Source organism: Corapipo altera, unplaced genomic scaffold (genome assembly GCF_003945725.1).
Source record: "Corapipo altera isolate COAL_440 unplaced genomic scaffold, ASM394572v1 46, whole genome shotgun sequence".
In the NCBI taxonomy this organism is placed as follows: Eukaryota; Metazoa; Chordata; class Aves; order Passeriformes; family Pipridae; genus Corapipo; species Corapipo altera.
Genome location: NW_020884883.1, coordinates 14416169 through 14439311, shown reverse-complemented (window position 1 = coordinate 14439311; position 23143 = coordinate 14416169). Strand labels below are relative to the sequence as shown.

The 23143-nt window shown below is 38.2% G+C and overlaps 1 protein-coding gene across 2 annotated transcripts in view; it reads left to right on the top strand.

Moving 5' to 3' along the window:
- Window positions 1-23143, top strand: part of LDAH (lipid droplet associated hydrolase) — a 114880-nt gene that overhangs the window by 30080 nt on the left and 61657 nt on the right. For both annotated transcript variants that reach the window (XM_027641044.1, XM_027641043.1), the window contains exons 3-4: window positions 2427-2561; window positions 20660-20829. In XM_027641044.1, coding sequence (XP_027496845.1) covers window positions 2427-2561; window positions 20660-20829 — 305 coding nt within the window. The remainder of the gene's footprint in view (window positions 1-2426; window positions 2562-20659; window positions 20830-23143) is intronic.

The window sequence follows — 23143 nt, the reverse complement described above, 5'->3', positions numbered from 1 at the left end:
GTTCTTACTTGATTGCTCCTCAGTTGGTGGCCAGATCCTGAGACTTTATGCATTAGGTTCACCTGGCTGATGATGGGAAAGAGCAACAAAATGTCTAAGATAGCTGCTCTCATTTCTTCTCCTTTCTTTGTTCTGCATTATTAAAGGAGAGAAAAATGTAAAGGAAAAAGGCTGTGATAGAGAATAATGTTGTGACTCCTTGATCTCAAAATTCCTAATTGCATTATATTTCAGGACAAAGCATAGTGCCAAAATATTGTGATCATTTGTACTACAAAAGACACAATTTATTTTGGAGTGTTGCTACTTTTATCTTCAGCCTTGCTGAAAGACGTGTGTCCTCTGTGTAACATCAATCCAAGGAACTTGACAGATGATGTCTAGATTTTATTTTACTCTCTCTGGGGCCCTCTATGTTATATATTTTTATGTATGAAAACGTGATACAGTTGTATGGATGTGTGACCCTGGTGGATTTTAAGTTATTTTTCTGGAAATCAGATTACAAAAATTAGATCATGCATTCTGGAGTTTATATAATACAACATTTATTTTTTTTTAATTCTCCTTTAATGTCAAACTTACAAATAGATGCTTAGAAATATGTGGTAACTGACACTGGGGTTTGGTGGGTTTTTTCTCCCTCCAAAGCTGTGTACACCAGTAAAAACAATGTTGTTGTAAGATCAGTAGTTTTATTAAGGTTTAAAAACCATCAGAGACACTTTTTACATGTAAGTGAGGGGTGAAGCATGTGAGATACACGACCTAGAGTGGAAGGCTTCCCTCCTGTGCCCATCCATGATCCCCGATGTGAGCTGTGGCATCACTTCCTGCACACGTGTCTGTGCTGCAGGTGGGTGTGGGTGCCTGGGGCACTCCTGCTCAGTGGTGAACAGGCTGCTCTGGAAGGCCTGGGCTGAGGGAATGCCTCTTGGAGAGCAATGAACTTACTGTGTCCTGCCTGAAGAACAAAAGGGTGGAAGTGTAAGAAGAAAACACGAAAATACCCACTACAGAAAGGGAAGAATTGGAATAAACCCCGTTTTTATCTCCACAAGTACTAATTTGATTGTGTCTTTGTTTCTTCTTCTCTGTCATATCAATACTTACACAGCTCAGCCTCTGTTATTGCAATCAGACTGATATAAAGGAGTTGACAAAATTTTAATGAAGGATTTTTTGTTTTGTAATACATTGGTGTTATTTTGGAATGTCTTTGTCTTAAAAAATGGCAGCCTTTTTACACAGTAGTGCTCTTGTTGCGTTTTGCTGTTGATGATATCCAAACTAAGAATTACCTGACGTGGGAGTGAAAGAAACGTAAATGAAAAATCCTAACTATGATGGTGGGCTTGCCCGATGTCTAAATGATAACAAGAAATCAGTGGAACTCCTCTGGAAAATCAGTAAATATATAGCAATTGTATGTTTTTATGTCTATGTGGAATTTTTATGCATCGTATGGAAATTAGGAAACCTCTGCCTCATCTTCATATGGCTTTACTCTCCAACTTATGTCACTACTGATAACCAAAACAGAAAGAAAGAAAGGAGGAACAGATTTTAGAGTTTTGTTTGGCAGTCCTGAAATTCTTCCCAGATACATATTTTTGTCTTTGAGACAGTATTTCAGTTTCCACTTCAGCAATGGTACCTGACTGTTGATATTGTCACTGTTAAACAGTGGATTTTAGAGAAAGGTGGTCTGCTCTCCTGGGGCATACCGTGTTCATTCAGACACCACCATCTTCGAAGAAGTCCTCTGTAAAGCTGATGGGGTACAGGAGAGAGCATAGCTTCTCCTGTGGTTCTAGAGCATGAAGGTTGAAAAGGAAAGAGCTTCTCCAGTGGTGTGGAAGGGGACAGAGAGAATATGAAGTTGCAAGCAGGGAAAAATAAATTTATTCCAATGAGTTTAAAATAAAATCATCCTTTCTGTCAGGGTCAGGGCAGCCCTTTGTATGATCAGAATGACTAAGTGGCAACACTGAGATATTTGGAAGTGGTAACACTGAGATATTTGAAGGGCAGACATCTGGATCAAGTGACATATACTGTAGTCTTTGTGATATTTTCACTTCGTGTTTCTGTAGCTTGATGGGATGGATAGATGGATGGGTAGACAGACAGAGCAAACCGTTAGACCTGTGATGGAAAAAGAGATTCTCTTGTGTTGGACTTCAATTTTAGGTTTTACCATTTCAGTGTAATCTGTAAAATGCTTCCCATGAATGCCATTGATCAATGGAATTAAACCAGTTGAATAGCATAGCCTCTGACTTTGGGAAAACAAAAATTGGACATGCACTAGAGAAAATAAATTAACAAATTGCTGTATAATGCTGTTTAGTTTGCTTTGAAGCAGAATGCTTGCTGTAGGAAGGTTAATATTGACTGTGCTTGTATGTTTTGTTTTTTGGCAGGTAACCCTGGACTGGCAGGTTATTACAGGACCTTTATACAGGCCTTATATTGTGGACTGAACCAGCAGTATCCCGTGTGGGTTGTGAGCCATGCCGGACATTGTAAACCTCCCAGTGGGATGGAAATGATAGAAGGTACAATATTGCAATTTGTGCATACAAATGTTTGTACCCCTCCCATTTCACTACCAGAACATGGCCTGTTAGAGGGATGTGAGTTTTAAGTGTCTCCATTGTATTTCCACAGAATAGTTGTATGAGGATTTACTGAGGGAAAAAAAGTATTTTTAGGTAAATTAGATTTGCCAGACAAATAAGTGCTATTAAGAGAATAAGAATTTGCTGTTGGCAGTCATTAGAGACAAGTTACAGTGAAGAGGTTCTAGAATGTGTCTGTGTTGAGAAGAGTAGATTAGAAAAGTACGTTTTTAAATTAAATGTCCAATTCAAAGATTGAGTATGTTAGGAGAGATTTAATTATCTCTGAATTTAAAAATAGCTGTACTAAATTAGTGCATTTCCTAGAAGCAATTACATCTTTCTGAGTCTGGGGTGTGGGATGTTTGGAGAGGAGAGGTTGTTTGTGTATCTCTTACGAGTCTTTTGACATGCATATCTCCATCAAGACATAGTAGCCAACTTGAACAGACATTGTTAAGGTAGAACATTGTAAAAGGGGGGGAGCCAGCAGCAAATCCTGTCCTGAAAGCTGCTTAGTGTCAGAATACCTCTGGACTTGGTCAGGCTGCAGTGATGTAGCAGTAAATCAGTATGATTCCTTAGGTCCAAAAGGTTCAGCAATGTAAATTAACCTGAAAATTTTGAAGAAGAAACCATTTTAGCTGTTTAGCATAACTTTCCCTCACTAACCGTTGCACCTGAGCTTCTAAGCCTTTTTATTGGTTTATTTAATCTCAGGTTTGAAAGTTAAATATGAAAATTGTATTTCTTTGGTAAAATTTCTGCCAGTCATTATGTTCAAGCATCAAGCTACTGGCTACTAGCATTTTTTCCTGACAAATTTTCCTGAGAAATCTCATTTTCCTGAGAAATCCTTAGGTTTATAATTTCTGGTACAGTAGTAGCCACAGGGAACAGGTAGAAGTTTGGTGACAGAGTGGAGCTGAGTTTATTGCAGGGAACGTTTGAAGGTCTGCACTGGGATCGTGTCTGTAAGTGTGTAGTTAGTAAAAAGAACCTTTGATAGTGAGAGATGTGTTTGGTGACTTGAAATGGCTGAGCAAATTGAAAGGGGGGAAGGATTTTAGGTTGAGTCGGTAGAGGTGTTGTCCCATTTCCACTGTGACAGTCCCTGTACTACTGAAGAGTGTAAATCTGGGTGGAGGACAGCATCCAGTAGGTAAAAGCAGCTGACAGATCTAAGTTGAAAGCAAATGTTTAGCTGACTTCACTGTATCCTTTTGAACTGGCAATGCTTCTGTGAGAGGGGGAATGTGGTAGCTTTTTAAGATGGACAGGTCAGAAGTGAAGTACCATGACGGTGTTGTGTCAGGTTTTATTCAATATATTCACCCATGACCTGCAGAATGAGAGTAAACAAAGAAATTTCTCAGTTTGTGAATGGCACTTCATAGCATTTAATTAATGGGAAGACATTAGGTGTGAGGGAACCATGTAAACATCTCACAAAATTTGATGGTTGGGCAAAAAGATGGTAGACAAGTTTCAGGATAGATAAATATGAATTAATGCATCTGACAAAAAAGATCTTCTTTAACTCTGCCTAGGCAATCTTGAACTTTGAGTACATTTATAAAACTCAGGAAAGATACTAGTGTCATCACTGACCATTCTGTAATATTAATCATCTCTCATTGCAGAGTGGCAGACAAAAATTTAAGGCAACAAAGCAAATAAAAGTGGGGGAAGAGTGGGAGCTAGCAGAAAAGAACAATTCATTCTGATGCATTTACAACAGTGGTCTACAAAGTTTTTTGCACTGCTGTCAGTAAAAAAAAATTGAGGCACACACCCTCAACATATCATTTTTAAAAATTTAAATTACATACATGTTCCTCTGCATTTCTGGTACTTCTTTCCTATACCCCACTGTGCATGCACCCCATTTCAGAGACTACTGATTTAAAGTGTACAAGCCTTTAAATAGTGCACTTAACTTGTAAATGATGATGCTGTAAAGGGGTCTAAAATTAAGCAAACTGTGTGGAAGTATTATGTCTGGTTATATGTAGATCAGGTAAATTTTGAAAGTCTCAGAAAGACTAAAACAAGTTTTCCAACAGCAGACATCAATCATAGACTACTTCCTAATTGACTGGAGGCATATCACTTAACAGTTTGGAAACCAAACAAAGCTACACCCTTCATTTTTACTTCTCTATGATATCCTTCTATTCAGAGAGTTCTTGCAGGCTGTGCTCCACAAAGACACACACCATTAATTGAACATTTCATTGCTGTAATTCTGTTTCCAGCAATCAGTCCACTGTGAAAAATAATTTGAAACTTATTTTTATTCAGTGAACACAATGAAAAATTATACCTAAGTTTCAACTTATCCTCCTCCTCAGCTTTTAAAAAAGCAGTTGTTTTGAACACTGCTGTGGCTGCAAAACAGACCCACATCAATCTTTAGGTGTAGGCAAAATTACAAAAAGGAGAACAGTTTTCTAGCTCTTTCTTATTCTGTTTTAAATTGGCACTAAAAATGGATAGACAACCTGTGTACATACATAGCCATGTCTTCAAATGGTCTAATTCCGTGGACATCTGCTGTGGCTTGACAAGAAATAGGAAATAAGAGATCTCAGATGGAAGTAAGAGTAGAATCATAGAGTCATTAAGGTTGGGAAGGATTATCGAGTGCAACCTTTGACTGAATGCTGCCATGCCCACTAAACCATATCACAAAGTGTCACCTCTACTTGTTTTTTGGACACTTCCAGGGATGGTGACTCCACCACTTCCCTGGGAAACCTCTTCCAATGTTTAACCACTGTTTCAGTGAAGAAATTTTTCTGTATATCGAACCTGAACCTCCCTTGGCACAATTGAGGCCGTTTCCCCTTGTCCTATTACTTGTTACTTGGGAGAGGCCGACCACACTCTGGTGTAGCCACCTGGCTACACCCTCCTTTCAGGGAGTTGTAGAGAGTGAGAACATCCCCCCTGAGCCACCTTTTCTGTGGACTGAGCCCCCCCAAATCCCTCAGCAGCTTCTCATAAGACTTATGCTCCAGCACTACAGGCTGGGGACAGAGTGGCTGGAGAGCAGCCAGACAGAAAGGGACCTGGGAGTTTGGACTGACAGGAAGCTGAACATGAGCCAACAGTGTGCCCAGGTGGCCAAGAAGGCCAATGTCATCCTGGCTTGGATCAGGAACAGTGTGGCCAGCAGGTCCAAGGAAGTGATTCTTCCCCTGTACACAGCATTGGTGAGGCCACACCTCAAGTACTGTGTCCAGTTCTGGGCCCCTCCATTCAGGAAGGATATTGAGGTGCTGGAGCAGGTCCAGAGAAGAGCAACAAGGGACTCAAACACAAGTCCTACGAGGAGAGGCTAAGGGAGCTGGAGCTGTTCAGCCTGGAGAAGAGGAGGCTCAGGGAAGACCTCATCACTCTCTACAACTCCCTGAAAGGAGGTTGTAGCCAGGTGGGGATTGGTCTCTTTTCCCAGGCAACTATCAGCAAGACAAGAGGGCATGGTCTGAAGTTGTGCCAGGGGAGGTTTAGGTTAGATATCAGAAAGAATTTTTTTACAGAGAGGGTAGTCAGACATTGGAATGGGCTGCCCAGGGAAGTGGTGGATTCTCCGTCCCTGGAGATTTTTAAAAAGAGACTGGATGTGGCACTCAGTGCCGTGGTCTGGTAACCGCAGCAGTAGTGGATCAAGAGTTGGACTTGATGATCTCGGAGGTCCCTTCCAACCCAGCTGATTCTATGATTCTATGACCCTTTATTGCCTTTCTCTGGACACGCTCCAGCACCTCAGTGTCCTTCAGGAAAAAGGACACAGGTTTGGTTTGGTTTGTCCTTAGGACTACCAAGATACTACTTTTGGTAGTGAAGTAAGATTGAGAGTAAAGAAAAATTAAATCAAAGTCAATTTGTTTATTTGTTGTAATAGTCTTTGTATGCCAAGCGCTACAGAAATATGGAATTGTGTGATTCTTAATTGATTAAAGAGACACAACTGATGCATTAAAATATATACCTAACAAATAGCTAGTCATCAGTCATCTCTTAATGATACAATATTTGGTCAAGTGATAAATTATATTAAAGATAAATCTCTTGAACTTTCTAAACTGTACAGATGAGTATTGGCTATACAAAGTCAAATTACAAACACTTTATTTATAGTGTCAGCAAGGCATATTTTCTCTTTGGCACAGATTGTCTACTGAATGTTGTTTTACATCTGAATCACTATTAACTTCCTTTTGAATGAAATGCCATTCTTAATAGTCAAGTTAAAAGATAAAATTCTAGTTTGATCTTTTATGTTCTATGGACTGTAGAAGATAATAATATGTCTTTAAAATCTGTTAAGCTAGCCTTAGTTCATAGTTCTTGACAAAAAGAGGTAGGTAATGATTGATTTGTAGTCCATCAAAAGAATATTTCCATTGCTTTCTCTTTACACATAGAGGGTAGGGCCTTTAGGCCATTTTGAAACTGCATTACATCCTTAAGAAAGAATATGGAAAAAGCACAAAAGTGGTGAAGGGATAATAAATTATCTGTGAAGACATTGATTATGTGATCCCAAAATGTTAATGTACCATCAGTGTGAAGTTTTGAAGTGAAATTAAGTTGTGTATAAAAAAAAAATAAATTCTAGTGTTACATGAAAATTTGGAAGCCGTGTGGAGCTTGAATTTATTTGATATATTGCTTCTTGGCTGTTGTTACAATTCATCTGAATGGAGTTTGCTTTTGCAGCCCTCCGGCTTCTAATGAAACTGCAGAATTGACTATGAATGAGAGTCTGCCTCTAGCTCAAGTGATATAAATCTACAAAAAATGACTGAAATTATTTGGGTCAAACTGAATTTTTACTTTAACAAATTAATAATCTTGTTAATTGCTAGGTAGTTGTCCACCAAATGTCAGATATAAGTGTGGGCATGGTTAGCAGATTTGAGCCATAAGTTTCTACCATCATGATATGCTGTGCTGGCAGGAAAAAGCCTAAAATAGTAGCCTGAGCAAGACAAGGAGCATGGTGTTCTATAATAAGAGGGTTATGAGTTATTTGAGACAGTGATTCCCAAGCTGTGATCTGTGGGACACTGGTGGTTCCCAGGACACTTGCTTGTGGTTCACGAAGAGCTGGCTGATCAGATGAAGTTGGCACTCTGGCCGCTTTCCACTTGCTAAGCGGAATGAATAGTAACTAAGAATACTTTTCCAATAACACTTCTTTTGTGTAAGCGTTTGCTGCAGTGCCCTTAGAGATGTTGTGCCACCACAGATGTGTGGTGAGGGTGAGCAGTGGGATTGTGGTCTGTACTGCTGCAAACAGGAGAGGAGGAGGTCATGAAAGTTGGGTGTTCCAAGAACTGGGCTCCTAAAAATAGGGACTCATCCTTGTTGTTGTGTATCATAGAATCATAGAATGGCCTGGGTTGGAAGGTACCTTTAAGACCATTTAGTTCCAACTCCCTTGACATGGACACAGACATTTTTCACTAGAGCGGGTTGCTCAGAGCTTCATCCAACCTGGTCTTAAACGTTTCCAGGGAGAGAAGTTACACAGGCACAGGGACTCCATATGTATTTGGTAGTTTTCACTGGCTTGTGACTCATGTATTTTAAGTAGAATAGATATCTTTAGTGATTGCTGATGGTGGAGAATACCTACACTGCTGAATCAGGTGAATCAGAGCTACTGGCAATCTGTTTGGTCAGTACAAAAACACCTCAGAATTAGTCTTTGTAGTACTTAGAAATTTTTTTGACCAGCAAATCATTATCTGTGCTTCAGAACTGTTTGGTCAGTAATAACAGCAGAGATGTGGCCACACTGAGGTACACAGTGATAGCTGGGTTTAAAAGGCATTTATGTCTTGCATATTTATATGTACATATATATAGGGAGACAAGCAGTAGGTAGGCAGCTGGGCTGGCATCTCACATGCATACTCTAAGCTTATGCATACCCACATTTAATTCACATTACACACATTTAATTCACATTAATTTCTATTTCAATAACATTTTCTGCTTCCTAGGCGTATAAATTAAAATACCTGAGAATCAATGAAAGATAGATTATCTCTAATGTAAGTTCTTTTGAGGTTTAGTCAGTTATGTGTATATATTACAGACCCAGAGAACTCTGTAGTCATGTTTATGTCCCAGACCACATTCAAATTCTGCTTAATTTTAATGCAGAATTATATGAGGTGATTTCTCCCAGCCTAGGGGTATCGCAGTGTAGATACATTAAAACCCCCAAGTATCAGGCATGTCATTCAGGTAGAATTTTGCTAGTTTCATAACTATTTCATAGCCAAGAGTAATTTTTTTAATGTATAGAGAGGAGAAGCTTCCTTTTTACGGAGCTGGCCTTGGCACTGATTAATCACATTGAGCTCCTCACATGGTATTCGTCAGCAGCAAGGGATCCCACGTTGGGGTGTGCACAGAGGAACTGGTTGTTTTCACAGGATGGGACAGGAACTGTCAGCTCAGTGCAGTGCAGTGCTCCTGCCCCTCCTGATCCAGCAACTTCTGTTGCCCAGAAACCCTATTCCTTCCTTGTCTTGGAAAAGGCAGCCTAAGGAAGGAAGTGCGTGTGCACATGTAAAAGTTATTATGAGGCATTTAAATGTTGAGGTTTTTGTCTTTGCCTGGTAAGATCTGAATTTTACTGTATGGTTTTAGTGCTAGGTGTCTATTTTAAGGAAACAAACGGTCATTTCATGTTGTGAACCCACTGGAATGTTTGAAATCTAAATGTGTGAAAAGTAAGCAGCCCTAGGGATGCTGCAGTATTCCATTTACTTCTTTCCTTTTAGCCACATTCAGTTAATTATTCATGGAGGTCCCATAATCATGTCCATAATTATGCAAATACATCCTTAGAGTGAAATCTTGGCATTTGGCATTGACTTTATCAGTCTTGCTTAATTTTCAGCATGTGTTTAAAGGTCCTGTTCTGTTTAAAATCAAAACTAAGAAAATCAAATTTTGCCATATGTGAAGTATTTCTAAGTTGCTCTGTTGTTTTCTTTTCTGACCATCCAAAATGATAACAATTTTAACTGCTCATACCTTAGCAGCCATGTATTTATTTGTAATGATCACTTAAACACTATTAAGCTCATTTTAGTAGCACTTAATGCATAGCTCTATGTTCCATTTACTTCAGTGGAGTCGTGACTAATTTTTGTTGACATTACTAAGAATAGAACTTTGTCTTTACATTTCTTATGACTGCATGAAAAATAGGTTCTCTGTATTCTCTGATTCCTTCAAGGTTTTCCCCTCAGTCTGTCAACAGAATACCTGTTGGCATATTTTTTAAAAATGTCCATTAAGAGCTTTCTAATCCAATTCTAGTACTTTATTCAACTAATTCCTCGGTTAAAAGAACCAGAAATTTTCATCCATATCTACAAATAAGAGTAATATAATTCTGTTTCTGAAGATGAGTTTTGCTTGTTGATCATTGTGAGTCCCTTCCAAATTGGCATATTCTGTGACTCTGTAATAGCTTTTGAAACCTGATACAATCTTCTGGATCTTTATCCAGAAAACAAGATGTTAAAAAAAAAAAAAGACATCAAGACATCCATCCATTGGAGAGTACAATGTCTTTACTGCATTCCAGGAAACTTTGGATGTAGGTTTTGAAATTGTTTATGGATCATATTCTGTCTTTCCCCCCATGACATAGATATGTTCTCCAACTGATACCATAATTTCTGATTACATACAGATGGCTGTTGGGGGGTGGGGAAAGTGTTTAAGAATGTGAGCCCTATGAAGAGGTAACAGTTGTATCTTGTGGTGTCCTGATTTCCAAGGGACTACCAGCACTGTCAAGTTTCAGAGTAACTTATTTAAATGTATACCATACTATTATAGGGAAAGTAAAACCCTAACATAATTCAATAAACACAATATTGAGATGATTCAGATTATTTTCCCTGGGGGGTATACTTAAGAATCTTTTAACCCAACTCACTTTGAAAGATATATTTATGGCTGCTAACAGAATGAAAACAAAGTATTCCCAATAGCAGAGAATAATTCCTTGTGTCTGAAGGTGTAACAGGTCTGGATTTTTTTTTATAGTTGAGTCAAAAAAGTTTATTTTCTTCATAGGTTAGCTGTAGGAAGAAAGCTGATCAATACTTTTATTTACTAATAAGAGTTTCTACTTTATGATAGAGATCTTTGATTTAATTTGATATCCACAAAGCTTGCAACAATTGGTGCAGATCTCGATGGGATCCAGTGTTTGATGGCATTTTTATTTTTAATTGACAGTGATCTTCAGCTGTAAGACTGAGGAATTGTCACAACATAATTCCAGATTCTAAAATCAATCAGGTTTGGAACATGGGCCCCTTCTTGTTTTGTTTTGGTTTTAGGAGTTTCCTTTTCTTTAAGGAGCAATGTAGGCATTTCAGGGAAATACAGGAAACTGTAAGGCAGAGTGTGCAGGAAAAAGTAACTGGAAATGGTCTCATTCTGAAATAATCAGTAGTGAATTACTCATACCTCCAGTGTATCTACCTGAATCTCTCAGTAAGATCTGAGTAGAGGCTGAGTGCTTAGAGAAATGATAAAGAAAATTATATGGTACTGTGGACTCAGGTTGAATGAGGGGGTCCCAAAGCTGCTGGCTGGGTGAAGGAGTTTTTGTTTTTAACTAGTTTTGATACCACATGGCACTGCTCTCTTTCTTTAAGCCAGACATTCGTACCTTCCTAAAGGCTGAATTTTAGGATTAGTGGATTCATACATCTATTAAAATTATCTAATTTAGCTATGAAATTACTAGTGTGGTCAGGTGACTACTTAGTTTTCAAATTCTTTTCCACTGGTTAAACATTATAGCAGATAATTAAAATTCTCAGGGGTTGCCATTGTAGTCTCATTTTTTTCCGAACAGAATTATGTTTTCAAACATATTACTAATGAGTCTTTGCTGTCAGACACTCCACTGACTTCTGTACTGGTGTTTACATGATTTGGAGGAAGAAGTTTTATTCTTCAGTTAATCATGAAGAGAGCAATTTCAGTATTTCTGAATTCACTTTATTATAAAACTCTACTTGATCATAATTGGATCTGTTTATATCTAGCGTGCAGGTCAAACTCAGTTGCTGTCTTTTTATATAAATTGTACTGCAAAGCTGCAGGCAGTTTCAAAGCATTTGTATTGAGCTGTTACTTTAATATCTGCTAATTTAAATGAGTGAGAAAACCAAACTTTGTCCAGCTGTGACTCTAGAACTGCTTGTGGTGAATTGGTTTACTTTCCATGTAGGACCTCTCACCTGTGCAAAATGAAGACCAAAAAATCCCTTATTCATCTGTAGTGACAGATCTTGGAATGGTTTGGGTTGGAAGGGATCATCTAGTTCCAACTTCCCTACCATGGGTAGGGACACCTTTCATAAAAGCAAGTTGCTCAAAGCCCCATCTAACCTGATCTTGAACACTTCCAGGGATGGGGCATCTACAGCTTCTCTGAGGAATGTGTTCCAGCGCCTCACCACTCTCATAGTGAAGAATTTCTTCCTTTAGTCTAATCTAAACCTGCCCTCTTCCAGTTTAAAGCCATTCCCCTTTGTCCTATCACTCCATGCCCTTGCAGAAGTTCCTATCCAGCTTTCTTGTTAGGACTCAGTTTTGTACTGGTGTCACTTAAATCTCCGTTTCAGCTATCAGGTAAAACTCCCAACTAAAATGAAGCCATCACATTACCTTGGGCATGTTGCCATAGTTGCCATGCTGAGCAGTTCAGGCCAGTGACTAAGAATGAAACCTTCAGCATTTTCTTCAGGAAGGTCAAAAAGGAAATTGCTATCTTGGTAATAGAGAATTAAGTTTTAAACAATGTAACAGAACACTGGAGAAGAAGAGATATAAATCAGAATTTGAAGTGGTCATTTGGCAAAACTGTGTTTCCTCCTGAAAGAAAACTTGCACTGCACAGCACGCGCAAATGCTTATTTAAAGCATCAGCAACTGATAAATAAACCTGCTAAATTTATATAAAGTAGAAAGTGAAATGATTTTCATAAATTCAGGCTTTTACATATACTGTTTTGTCCATTTCTCTTTTGCCAGCAGCGATCAGTGCTGGGAGTCACTGAGCCGTGGCTGGTTCCCTTTGCTGTCAGCTCACACTCCTTGTGCAAAGAGGAGCCCACACAGAGATTACAGGGCTTTTCAAGCCAGTTTAAGAGCATGGACTGAGTGCTGTGAGGTAGCACTGCATGGCAGAATATTTTGCATACGTGCTGTGCTACAGCCCTCGGCACTGGTAGCAGGGGGTCGGTCGTGTTCTCTGTTGGAATAAACTGACGTAGCTCTTTTCAACCAGCACTGTGGCACCAGTTTACAGCATCAGGGAATATAAGATAACAATTTTGAAAGCCTCTTACAATCTATAAATAAATTTTGAAGGATGAAAGATAGAAAAATGTTATATTTGCCTAAGTGGATCATTTACTCCTTAAAAAGGATGCAGATGGTATTGTTACATAATTGGGACTTGAATATTAAATTTAATGTTTCCATGGACAAATGAACATAGAAACCTACACTTTTCTTTATATTTCTATTGAAATAGTATCATCCAAGATGAATATACACAAGAGTAAAGAAGATGAATATACACAAGAGTAAAGAAAAAGGACTAAGTTTACTCAATGCCATCCTAATGCCATTATAGGAGCTAGTGAGGCAGGAAGTGCATTAGTGTTATTTTAGTGTTATTCTCAAGATAAGTTTTATTTTGGTATTATTTTGAAGAGTCATAATTAGTTGAATGTTTCAGTCTTGGTCTCTATTGCAGTTCTGAATAAAATTTTGGGAGGGATTTTCAAGAAAAATTGGGATTGGCCTAACAAATTAAAAGTTATAGGTTGAATTCAGTAGAAGGATCAAACACTTCATAAAATGTCACCCATCAATGTGTATGGTCACTGTGAGGTAAAAATTCTTATTGTTAATCCATAACGGCCCCTCTCAGCTCCTTGCTTTTTCCCTTTTCCTTCTCTTGACATCGTAGTGTGCTCCTTCTCATTTTCTCTTACTTTGGAAATAATTCTTTTTATTTCCTGTCTGTGAAATAACATGGGTTGTCTTCCTTGGCCAGCTGTCTTACTCTGCTCCAAACTTCGACTCTCCCTTGTTTGCTCTCAGTACTTCTTTCTCTATTTGTATCTGTTTAAACTTCCCAAAGTTTTGAAGTGCTGTTTTCAATAGGTGTGACTGTTGGACTTGCCTACTGTGGCACAGCACCTCATTTGTCATACACCAGAGGAATCAATGCCTGTGAAGTGATATTCATCTATTTTTGTTTCCTTCAACACTCACAGAATTTCCACTGTCCTTTCTTTGCCATCTATGCTATATCTACCCAGTCTTGGTGATGTGCAGAACATCATTATTCTTGTTTTCTTTCATTGTTAAACTGTATAAAAGCAAGTTTTGTTGCAGTGTGAAGTTTTGTTTGTGTGGGCAAGTGGAAGGCATTCACAGAGCCTTGCACTTGGCTTCAGTGTGTCCAGAAAACATAACATGGACAATCAGTTTTCCATGGGCTCAGACCTCTTTGTTTTTGCTCCTTGACGTCACTTCATGTTGGGGATTCAGATCTACTCGTATAGAGTAGTGGTTCTCTAAACTCTCCCCTGCTAAGGGGTTGTTTTTTAATTTTTATTTCACTATTTATTTTCTCTCTTCGTAATATGATGCTGAAAATTCTTACAGATTGTACTTTCTGCAGTTGTTCGGCTTAGTGAATGACTGCAAAATGCAGTCATTCAAATACAGAAAACTTTTCCATCTATGTTATGTAAAACACCTATGTTGTATTTGCTTCATGCATGTTAGAGTGGTTGGAATGGAGACATTGATTGGTGTAAAACTGCGTAATAAAACACTCTTTAATGGTGTTTGCCTTGCCAAAATTGGAGACAAAGTTTGTGCTGTTACCTCATCATACCTTGGTAATAGTTACCCTAATCAGAGGGAAGCAAGACTGTGAATGCAAAATAAAATAAGTTTCTAACAGATTTCTAAATTTAATAAGTTCAATATGCTCTTGTATGCTTTTAATAAAAATTTGTGGTTTAGTATTTGTCATGTTTATTAGTTCATTCTGTCACACTATGCTTGTACTAATTTAATTATAATACAACTTCCTTTGAAAAACAGATTAGGTGTTAAACAAGTGTCCCAGCAATACGTATGCAGATAGCAAAGGAAATCAGTAGTTCAATTTGTAAAATAAGGTCTTGTTATTTTTCTAGTAAAGAAAATAATACATACGACCACTTCAGTATCTTAAGTAAATGGTAATTTATTTGTGGAGGATACCTTTACAAAAAGTAATTGCTCCAATAAACACTAATGAGTGGTGTGTTTATCTTAAAAGTTGCACGAACAGTTCCTGAGGGTGCTAGGGACAGCCTAAGGTCTAAAGGTTAATCTAAAATGCAATGCTTTAAGGCCTGGTTCCTGCTGTCAGGAGCAGTTCTTCAGTATTTATTGAACATTCTTTCACGGTTTCCATCCCATTTCTTTAGCATTTTATTGCTTGCTCATACAAATTATCCAGGGTTCACGAATCAGATTGGGTGAAACATTCAGGTTGTAAGCAATATGTCTTTAGGGGATACCCGTAGTAGACTCACCTTAAGTCTCAATTTTTAACCTTGCAGTTCTATCTAAACAGTTTCAAGTGGCATCATTCAGTTGTAAGAAATTATTGTCTTTTGCTATAAGAACAAAAGCAGTCAAATTATTTATTTAATTTCCAGGATTAGACTCCTGATTATGCACACCATATTAACAGCTAATCCTTCTGAGTAATTAAGTTGTGGGGTTGCTTTCTCCCTGTCATAAGATAAAACTTCCCAGGGGTTGCTTCATCTAAACAGAAGTTACTCAGTCACAATTGCTGCTCCTCCCACCAGGCAGTGTGTGTGTTTGCAGTGGAAAAAGGATGTGATGTGTAAAGTGTAAAACACTTGGGCCAATATGCTGATTGTACTTAGGGTATTTGGTGGAGATGCAGTGGACTTAACATGACCCTGAGCTAACTCTCCTGAATCATGTGGTTGGCTGTACTTGATGCTTTGTGCCTTTTCATATGCTTTGCTATCATCATTGACCTGTCAGTATTTTCTCCCACTTTGCTTTGCTTCCTCTTGATACTTTCTTGTTACTACATTTTCATGTGTTTAAAAACTTGTTGTTTCTCCTTACTGCTAACATTAAGCTGCATGATGATGTGTCACACAGCTGAAATGAGCACCATCTTCAGAGGAAGAGGTGAATTTTTTTCTAGCCCCCTGGTTCAGTCTCCAGATACTTACTTGTCCTTATCCTGTAAAAGGTCCAGTTCTGAAAATTCTTGACCAGAAGATTTTATACAAGGAGTTCATTAGAGATTTTTCTTAGATATCCTGCTACCACTTCTAGAGTAAATGGTCCAGGGAAGAAGACGCAGTGCAGATAGACCAGTGGTTTTTACCTCCCATTCCTTCATGACATATAATCACAAGTTACCTTTTCACATAGTTCCTTACTTGTTCATGAGTAATTTGGAGGCCTTGTGTATGAGCAGATCTTGGGACAGACTTCAGAGTCACTCCCTGACAAGTGAACAAGTGTCTGTATGTACTGAGCTCAAATACTCCGTCACCTGTTGTGACCAGAGCAGTTTGGAGTTTGGACATGTAAACCTTTCCTTTTGAAATTCAGAAAGTACAAAAGCACACAGACATTTGAGGGTACTCTTGGAAAATCTGGCCTCTAGTATCTTTTTGAATCATCCAGTAAAAAGAAGTCTATGATTTTTGGAGACTCTTTAATGATGGGCTACATTTTGTGGATTGCCAGCCTAAAGTCTGCTTGTATAACTGCTGTGCTTTTTTTTTTCTGCTTAAGAATTTCCCTTGTATACACAGCAGAAAAAACAAACAAACACAATTCTCTGTTATTTCCCTGAAAACCAAAGTCCTCCTTCCTAGCAAGATTAACTTGTCGACTAATCTTAGAGCAAACACTTTATTTTAATCTATCATTGTTTTCTGCCTGTGGTTTTAGCAGAGGTCAGAAAAAGAGATTCATTAAAGTGATGGCGCATTTGTTTTTCCAAAAGCACATCAGAAGATTAATGCTTTGCCAAAGAAAATAAAGAAATACAGTATTTCTTTTAATACACTTCAGCTAAATAAAGTCTTAAAATCACATGTCTTGGCGCAAATGGGGTGTTTGCAGCGTAAGGTACAAGTCTTATAATTTCTACTATCTGAAAACTGCTTAAATGAGCTGTCCTTCAGCCATGGCATGTATTCCACACCTGAAGTGAAGTCACTCTGGTCCCTTCTCTGATGTAGAGCCATTGGAGAGCTGACTGCCAGTGTGTTTGTGCAAGTCTGTTTGCTTATACAAAGAACCCATTTAAGCTTCTCCACCCAAGAAATTCATGTTGATTTTGGATAATTCCTGGGCGATTTTATTCTGTAAAATAAAGAAATAAATCTTCCAAACTTGTGATGCAGCCCAGCTCTCACATATTTTGGACTATGAGAAGTGTAGCATTTGTGTTGAGGAAACCTGAAGTGACACGAGGCATGGACAACTTTATATTTGTCCAGATGCAAAATAGGATACATATTTCAATATAGAGTTACTGGAGTTTCACCTGACGAGAGCGGGGTCAGTCCATGATGAGAGCTTTGCATGCAGATCACCAAACCCCACACTGCACACTCATCCTCCAGTGTGGCTCTCCAGGAATAGTGCCAAGGTGATTGGGTTTGGCAACAAACCAGTATTTTGGAAGGAAAGGAAAGGTTGCATTAAACAGCTGAAATATTTCTCTCGGGTCAGCCTTGGCTGTCAGGACTCGCAGCCTCAGAGGGTTTGTATGTGTGTGTAACACAGACCAGTAGCCGTGGGAATTGGAGCATCTTTGCTCTGAGTGGTGTGAAATGCGCTGTGCTGAGGATGATTCAGCCCAGTGCAGTAGAACAAGTGTCCGTGGTCATCATCGATCACAACTAACCCATCCAGTTAAAAATTGCTTCTTCAGTCTCTGCTCTCCCCAGCTCCCATAAGGAAACACTAGTGCACAGGCTTGAGCTGAGTATGCTCAAGTCTTAAACTGAAGTCTGGGCAAATGCAAGGAGGAAAAGCCCTTCTTTTTACTGTACTCTTAATCCCCAACCATATCCTTCCCCTTTGGCAACACAACTGGTTCTGAACAGGCACATCTCTGCTGAAGTCAGTAATAGCTATGAATATGTTGGCCAGAATCTCTACACTGCTGTTTATTAGATAACTAAGTAATAAATTAGATATCTGATGTATTCATAAATAATAATATAATAAATAATAAAATAAGTAACTGTATTCGTCTGACGTAGTTATCTAAACTTGGAAAATGTCGAGATGGGGCTGGACTGTCTCTGCTGTACTGTTTATTAGCTGCATGGCAGCAATGCTCAGCAACTATTTTAGCAGATACAGAATTCATATAGTGAAAAGAAGCCATTAACCTCATGAGACTGAATAATGCAAATAAAAATTTGTTTTCTTTCCTTATTGGTTTCTGGGTTCTTGTGAACCATGAGAATTCTCTAGAAGATTTATATGTCTACTTTACCTCCTTTTCCCTTTTTCTAACTGGCAAACAAGCTGAAATTCTTGTAAAAAACCTTATTTTCAAGAATTGAAATGCGATGTCAAACATTATAAGATGTGCTGATAAGTTACTGAGATGACAGTGCCTGACTAAAACAGTATGGAAATGATAGCAAAATGACCTGCACAACCCAACACATGGTGATATGCATATACTCAATAGAACTTATTCTGTCACTTGTTTCTGTATCCAGTGGCCTCTTGTATTTCAGGTATTCTGGGGGTTTTGTGTTACATATACCTGTAATTAGACTTGTGATATAGACAACCTGTTCCTTCATGAGACTGAGCTGCTGTGTAATGAAATATATTTAAAAATTTAAATAAAATGTAGGCCTAATAAACAAAATATTACTTCTCATCTAATTTTGCATTCCTTGAGTGTGTTTTAGTAAACCTTTTTTTCTTTTTGAGTAGATTACTATAAGTTATGCTGGAATATGACCATCAGTAGTTTTAGTAGAAATATTATTTTAACTGAAGAACTTCTTTGTTGTTATCTTTGTGCTAATAATTTAAACTCAGAAAAAAGCCATCAGAACATGTTCTTGAGCAATTATTTTGCTTCTAAAGGTTATGTTTCATGCAGATAATCAAAAAGATGTTACAGTGCCAGCCCACTTGGGCTACTAATTTGTACTGTCACTGTCAACCTTCCAATAACTTCAGTACAGTAACATTGGTAATTTTTGGTATTTGAGGTTACTGTCCAATTGCCATCAAACTTGCTACATACGTATTAAAGTCCCATCAGCCTTTGTGGTTTGATAAACGCTGTTCACAGTCCTAGGCAGTTCACCCATAGTTGTCGTTTTCTCCAAGCAGATGCAAAACCAACTCCCATCTGAAATGGATCTGTGATACTATCTGACTTTCTCTTACAGTAGTTTTTCAGTGCATTTCAGTCTTTTTAATGTATTTATAGTATCGATGGATGCTTTCTTCCACATTTATTTTTCACGCAGGGAACTGTTGCAGAGCACATCAAAAGAAATCCCGTGGGAAGTCACACCTAATACTTGGTTAGGACTGTGGGTGCACTATCTCTGTCAGCTACTCCTGAAAAGGTGTGTGGCATTTGCCAGGAACCTAGGTGCCATCTCTAGGACCATGGATCAGTGATGAACCAGTCCCCATCATGTGTCTGAACCATGCTACCAGGAGATTTAGCTTATTTCAGACTAAAGCTGCATCCAAAGTCAGCCTGCAAGGAGTATAAAAATCGGAGTTTTAAATTGGAGTATGAAATTGAATCCTGAGATAATAGTACGGATTTAAGACATTAAGTGATATTAATGCCGCTACATTTCCTTTAGGTAAGGTAGAGGCATACATTCCTTCATACTTTCTGCCTCTTTTCTTTCTTTCTTATTTTAGTATTTTTTCTTACAGTCTTTTCAGTGGAGTAGTCCAGCTTAAACTGGAGTGGTATATCCTCAACGTAGCGTTTAGTTTAGTGAGTAGAGCACTTTTCTAGCAGATGAAGGAGCTGTGAACCCCCTTCGATTGTGGAACCTGAGATCCATGTCACTCACCCACCTCATGAGCAAGAGTTAAAGATACCTGAATTGCTGTATATTCTTACAGACACTGGTTCAACTTTGTCTTGTTGACTGGCCAGGAAGCAATGATCCAAATTCTCATAAGGGATTGCTCAAGCTCCCTTAAGAGGTCCCTGGCAAAACAGTGATCAAATTGCACAATAACCTAGAAGCATGAAGCTCGAACTTGATCTTCTTTGTGGCTGAATTGACAGTGATAAGAACCTGCATAAATAGGGGTAGTTTGTGTAGGTGCTAGTGCTCCGTGTTGACACATAGGCATTTCTGTTTTTCCTCATGACATGGGACATTTTTGTGCATCTTTATTTTAAGACAGGAGATTTTGAATATCTGAAAGTTTTAGTGCATGATGACATACATGATAGTTTGTCTTCTGTGAGGAGGGACTCTTATTCCTGGGCAGTATTGCTGTTGTAGGTCCTGATTGCTCACTGTGAAGTTGGATTGATTTAAGCTGATCCAATGCTCTGAGTTTGGTCTTGTCCTTAATGAAGGAGACCACAATACTGGATGATGTGCCATGAAGCTCCATGTGTTTCCTTATCCTTCCCTGGTTCCCAAGCTACACATAAGGCTTCACATCCTGTGAATGTGCTTCATCAGTCTATATTTGCCAGTGGTGGTAACTTTAAATTATTATGTCTGGTGGTTTGAGTTGGTTTTTCTTTAAATTAATATGTGTATTTATTTCAGTGTTTTACAAAGAAGTGAGGTGGGGGGCAAGAGATACTTGAGATTTCTATCATTGAACCAAAGGACTTCTTTTCTTTTATGTTTCAGACACAGATATTAAGGAGCTAGAGGATGTTTTTGGACTTAACGGACAAGTAGAACATAAGCTGAACTTCCTCAAAAAGAATGTATCAAAAGATATAAAGCTGGTACTGATTGCTCATTCTATTGGTTGCTACATCACCCTGGAGATGATGAAGCGAGCATCAGAACTTCAGGTACCTCAACCTTCTCAAATAAGTGTCACATTATTAGCAAAGCAGGGCATGTGCTTAGCCTGTGGGTAATGCCAGGGATTTCCTGTGGAAGCTCTGTTCTGCTATACACAAACTTTCAATTAACACGAAACAAAAAGTTAATGGCTAATCCTACTAACATATAATGTAGTAGTTTGATGTAAAAATAAGTTCTGAGTCTGAATTTGGGCCTTTAATGCCCTCAGAATATAAAGAATTAATAACAGTGATAAATATATTTAGGACTTTCTTGTTCTCATCTTTAAGTAATTTTTAAGTAGATCACTAGATATTTGACAATTACATTATGTATTACACCAAAAATTAAGACTGGTTACGGTTTTAATAGTGATTTCTTATCTCAAGGTGAGCAGATTGCTGGCTGGACATGGGGAAATGTATGGAAATAACTAGTAATATAAATTGTGATGAGTACTATGAAAGATGTTTTTAAAATTTAATACGTATGCAAATATCATTGCTTCTGCAAGTCAGTCTTGGTTTGTGTTACTCAATGAGAGCTGTTACTGCATGTTCTGTGTATCTGAACATTTTCCTTTGTCACTGTGAAGCAATAAGAAGGCTGAGGCAGGACCATGTCCTTACCCCTCTGGAGATGGTAAACTGTTAGTGCTCAGTAATAACTCACTCTAGAAGTGGATGATGAATGAAGAATACAGAATTTTTATTCTTAAATATTCACTCTTACTAAATCATTTTCTCTTTCTTTACATTATAAAATCCTTAGTGGAAGGAAGTGCCATGTTAGCATAAAGTCTGTGGTTAATATATGCATATCCACTTCTTCATAACCATTTCCACTGCACATCTAGCTCTTTTTCTCCTTTAAAGGAAAGAGCAACTAAAAATGTTAAACATGAGGATATATGTCCACAGGCATATTTCACTTTATGATTATAAACAAGGGCATTTTTTGAGAGAACTTTTATTACTGTTTTATCTTTTCAGGAAGGAGTATTCTAGAAAATACCATGTGCAGTAATTTGTCAAAAAATACCAACTTTGGTCAAAATGTGTACAGTATTTATTGCTCAAATGATTTTATCTGGCTTCAGTTAAACTATAAATTGTTGAGTAACTATTTTACACCTGGTTCATTGGACTCTGGCAGCTTGCTATTCCTCAGTGTTTTGAAACATAGGGATCTTTGGGACACTCTTAGGCTGCATGGTGCACTGTGTGCATAAAGTTAATATATGACAAGCTACATTTAAGATGCATTTAACAATAGAAAATATTTGTGTAAGCTGGAGTATTGTGCAACCTTTGTCCCTTTGCCAAAAATAAGTTAACTCTTAGGTTTTGTAACATATGAAGTGTGATAATAAGAAACTTGTGTTTCCATCTCTCCCTTTATTTTTACTGGAATATTTGATTACCACAAGATTTTGAGCACATATGTGTATTTTAGTAGCTAGATCATTTGATTTTATTTTTGTGTAGTTCTTATGTGATACTTTCATTACATGAATTTTCGTATAGGTCTTAAATTCACTGCTTTAAGAGTCTTTCATAGCTTACAGTTTCTTATCCTGAGCTAGAGGTTAATGTTTTGTATTTATTGTTCAAATAATCCAGTAAACATTTATATTTGGTATGTATGTTTAGCAGATTTGATTTTTAGAAACATAGAGTCATAGAATCGTTAATTTTGGGAAAGACTTCTGAGGTCATTGAATCCAACTGTTGACCCAGCACTGCTATGTTCACCACTAAACCCTGTCCCCACAGTACCGTATCCACATGTTTTTTGAGCACTTCCAGGGGTTAGTGATTCCAGCAGTTCCCTGGGCAGTCTGTTGCAATGCCTGACCCCCTTTCTGTAAAGAAATTTTATTGCACAATTTAAAGCCCTGCCATGGTCTAGCCAAATACAGACTAGATTATTCCTCTCTTAGTTCAGCTGTTGGTTGGAATCATCAAGGTTGGAAGAGACCTTCAAGATCACTGAGTCCAGTCATCAACCCAGCACCACCATAAATACCCCTAAACCATATCCCCAGGTGCCACATCCAGATCCAGAGACCGTGACTCCCCCACCTCCCTGGGCAACTTATTCTAATGCTTAATCACTGTTTCAATGAAAAAGGTTTTTTAATATCTAATCTGAAACTCCCTTCAGGCCATTTCCTCTCATGCTTTCACTGGAGACAAGGGAGAAGAGACCGACCTCCACCTCCCTGCAGCGTCCTTTAAGGCAGTAGAGATCAATGAGGTCCCCTTTGAACCTCCTCTCCTCTCCTCTCCTCTCCTCTCCTCTCCTCTCCTCTCCTCT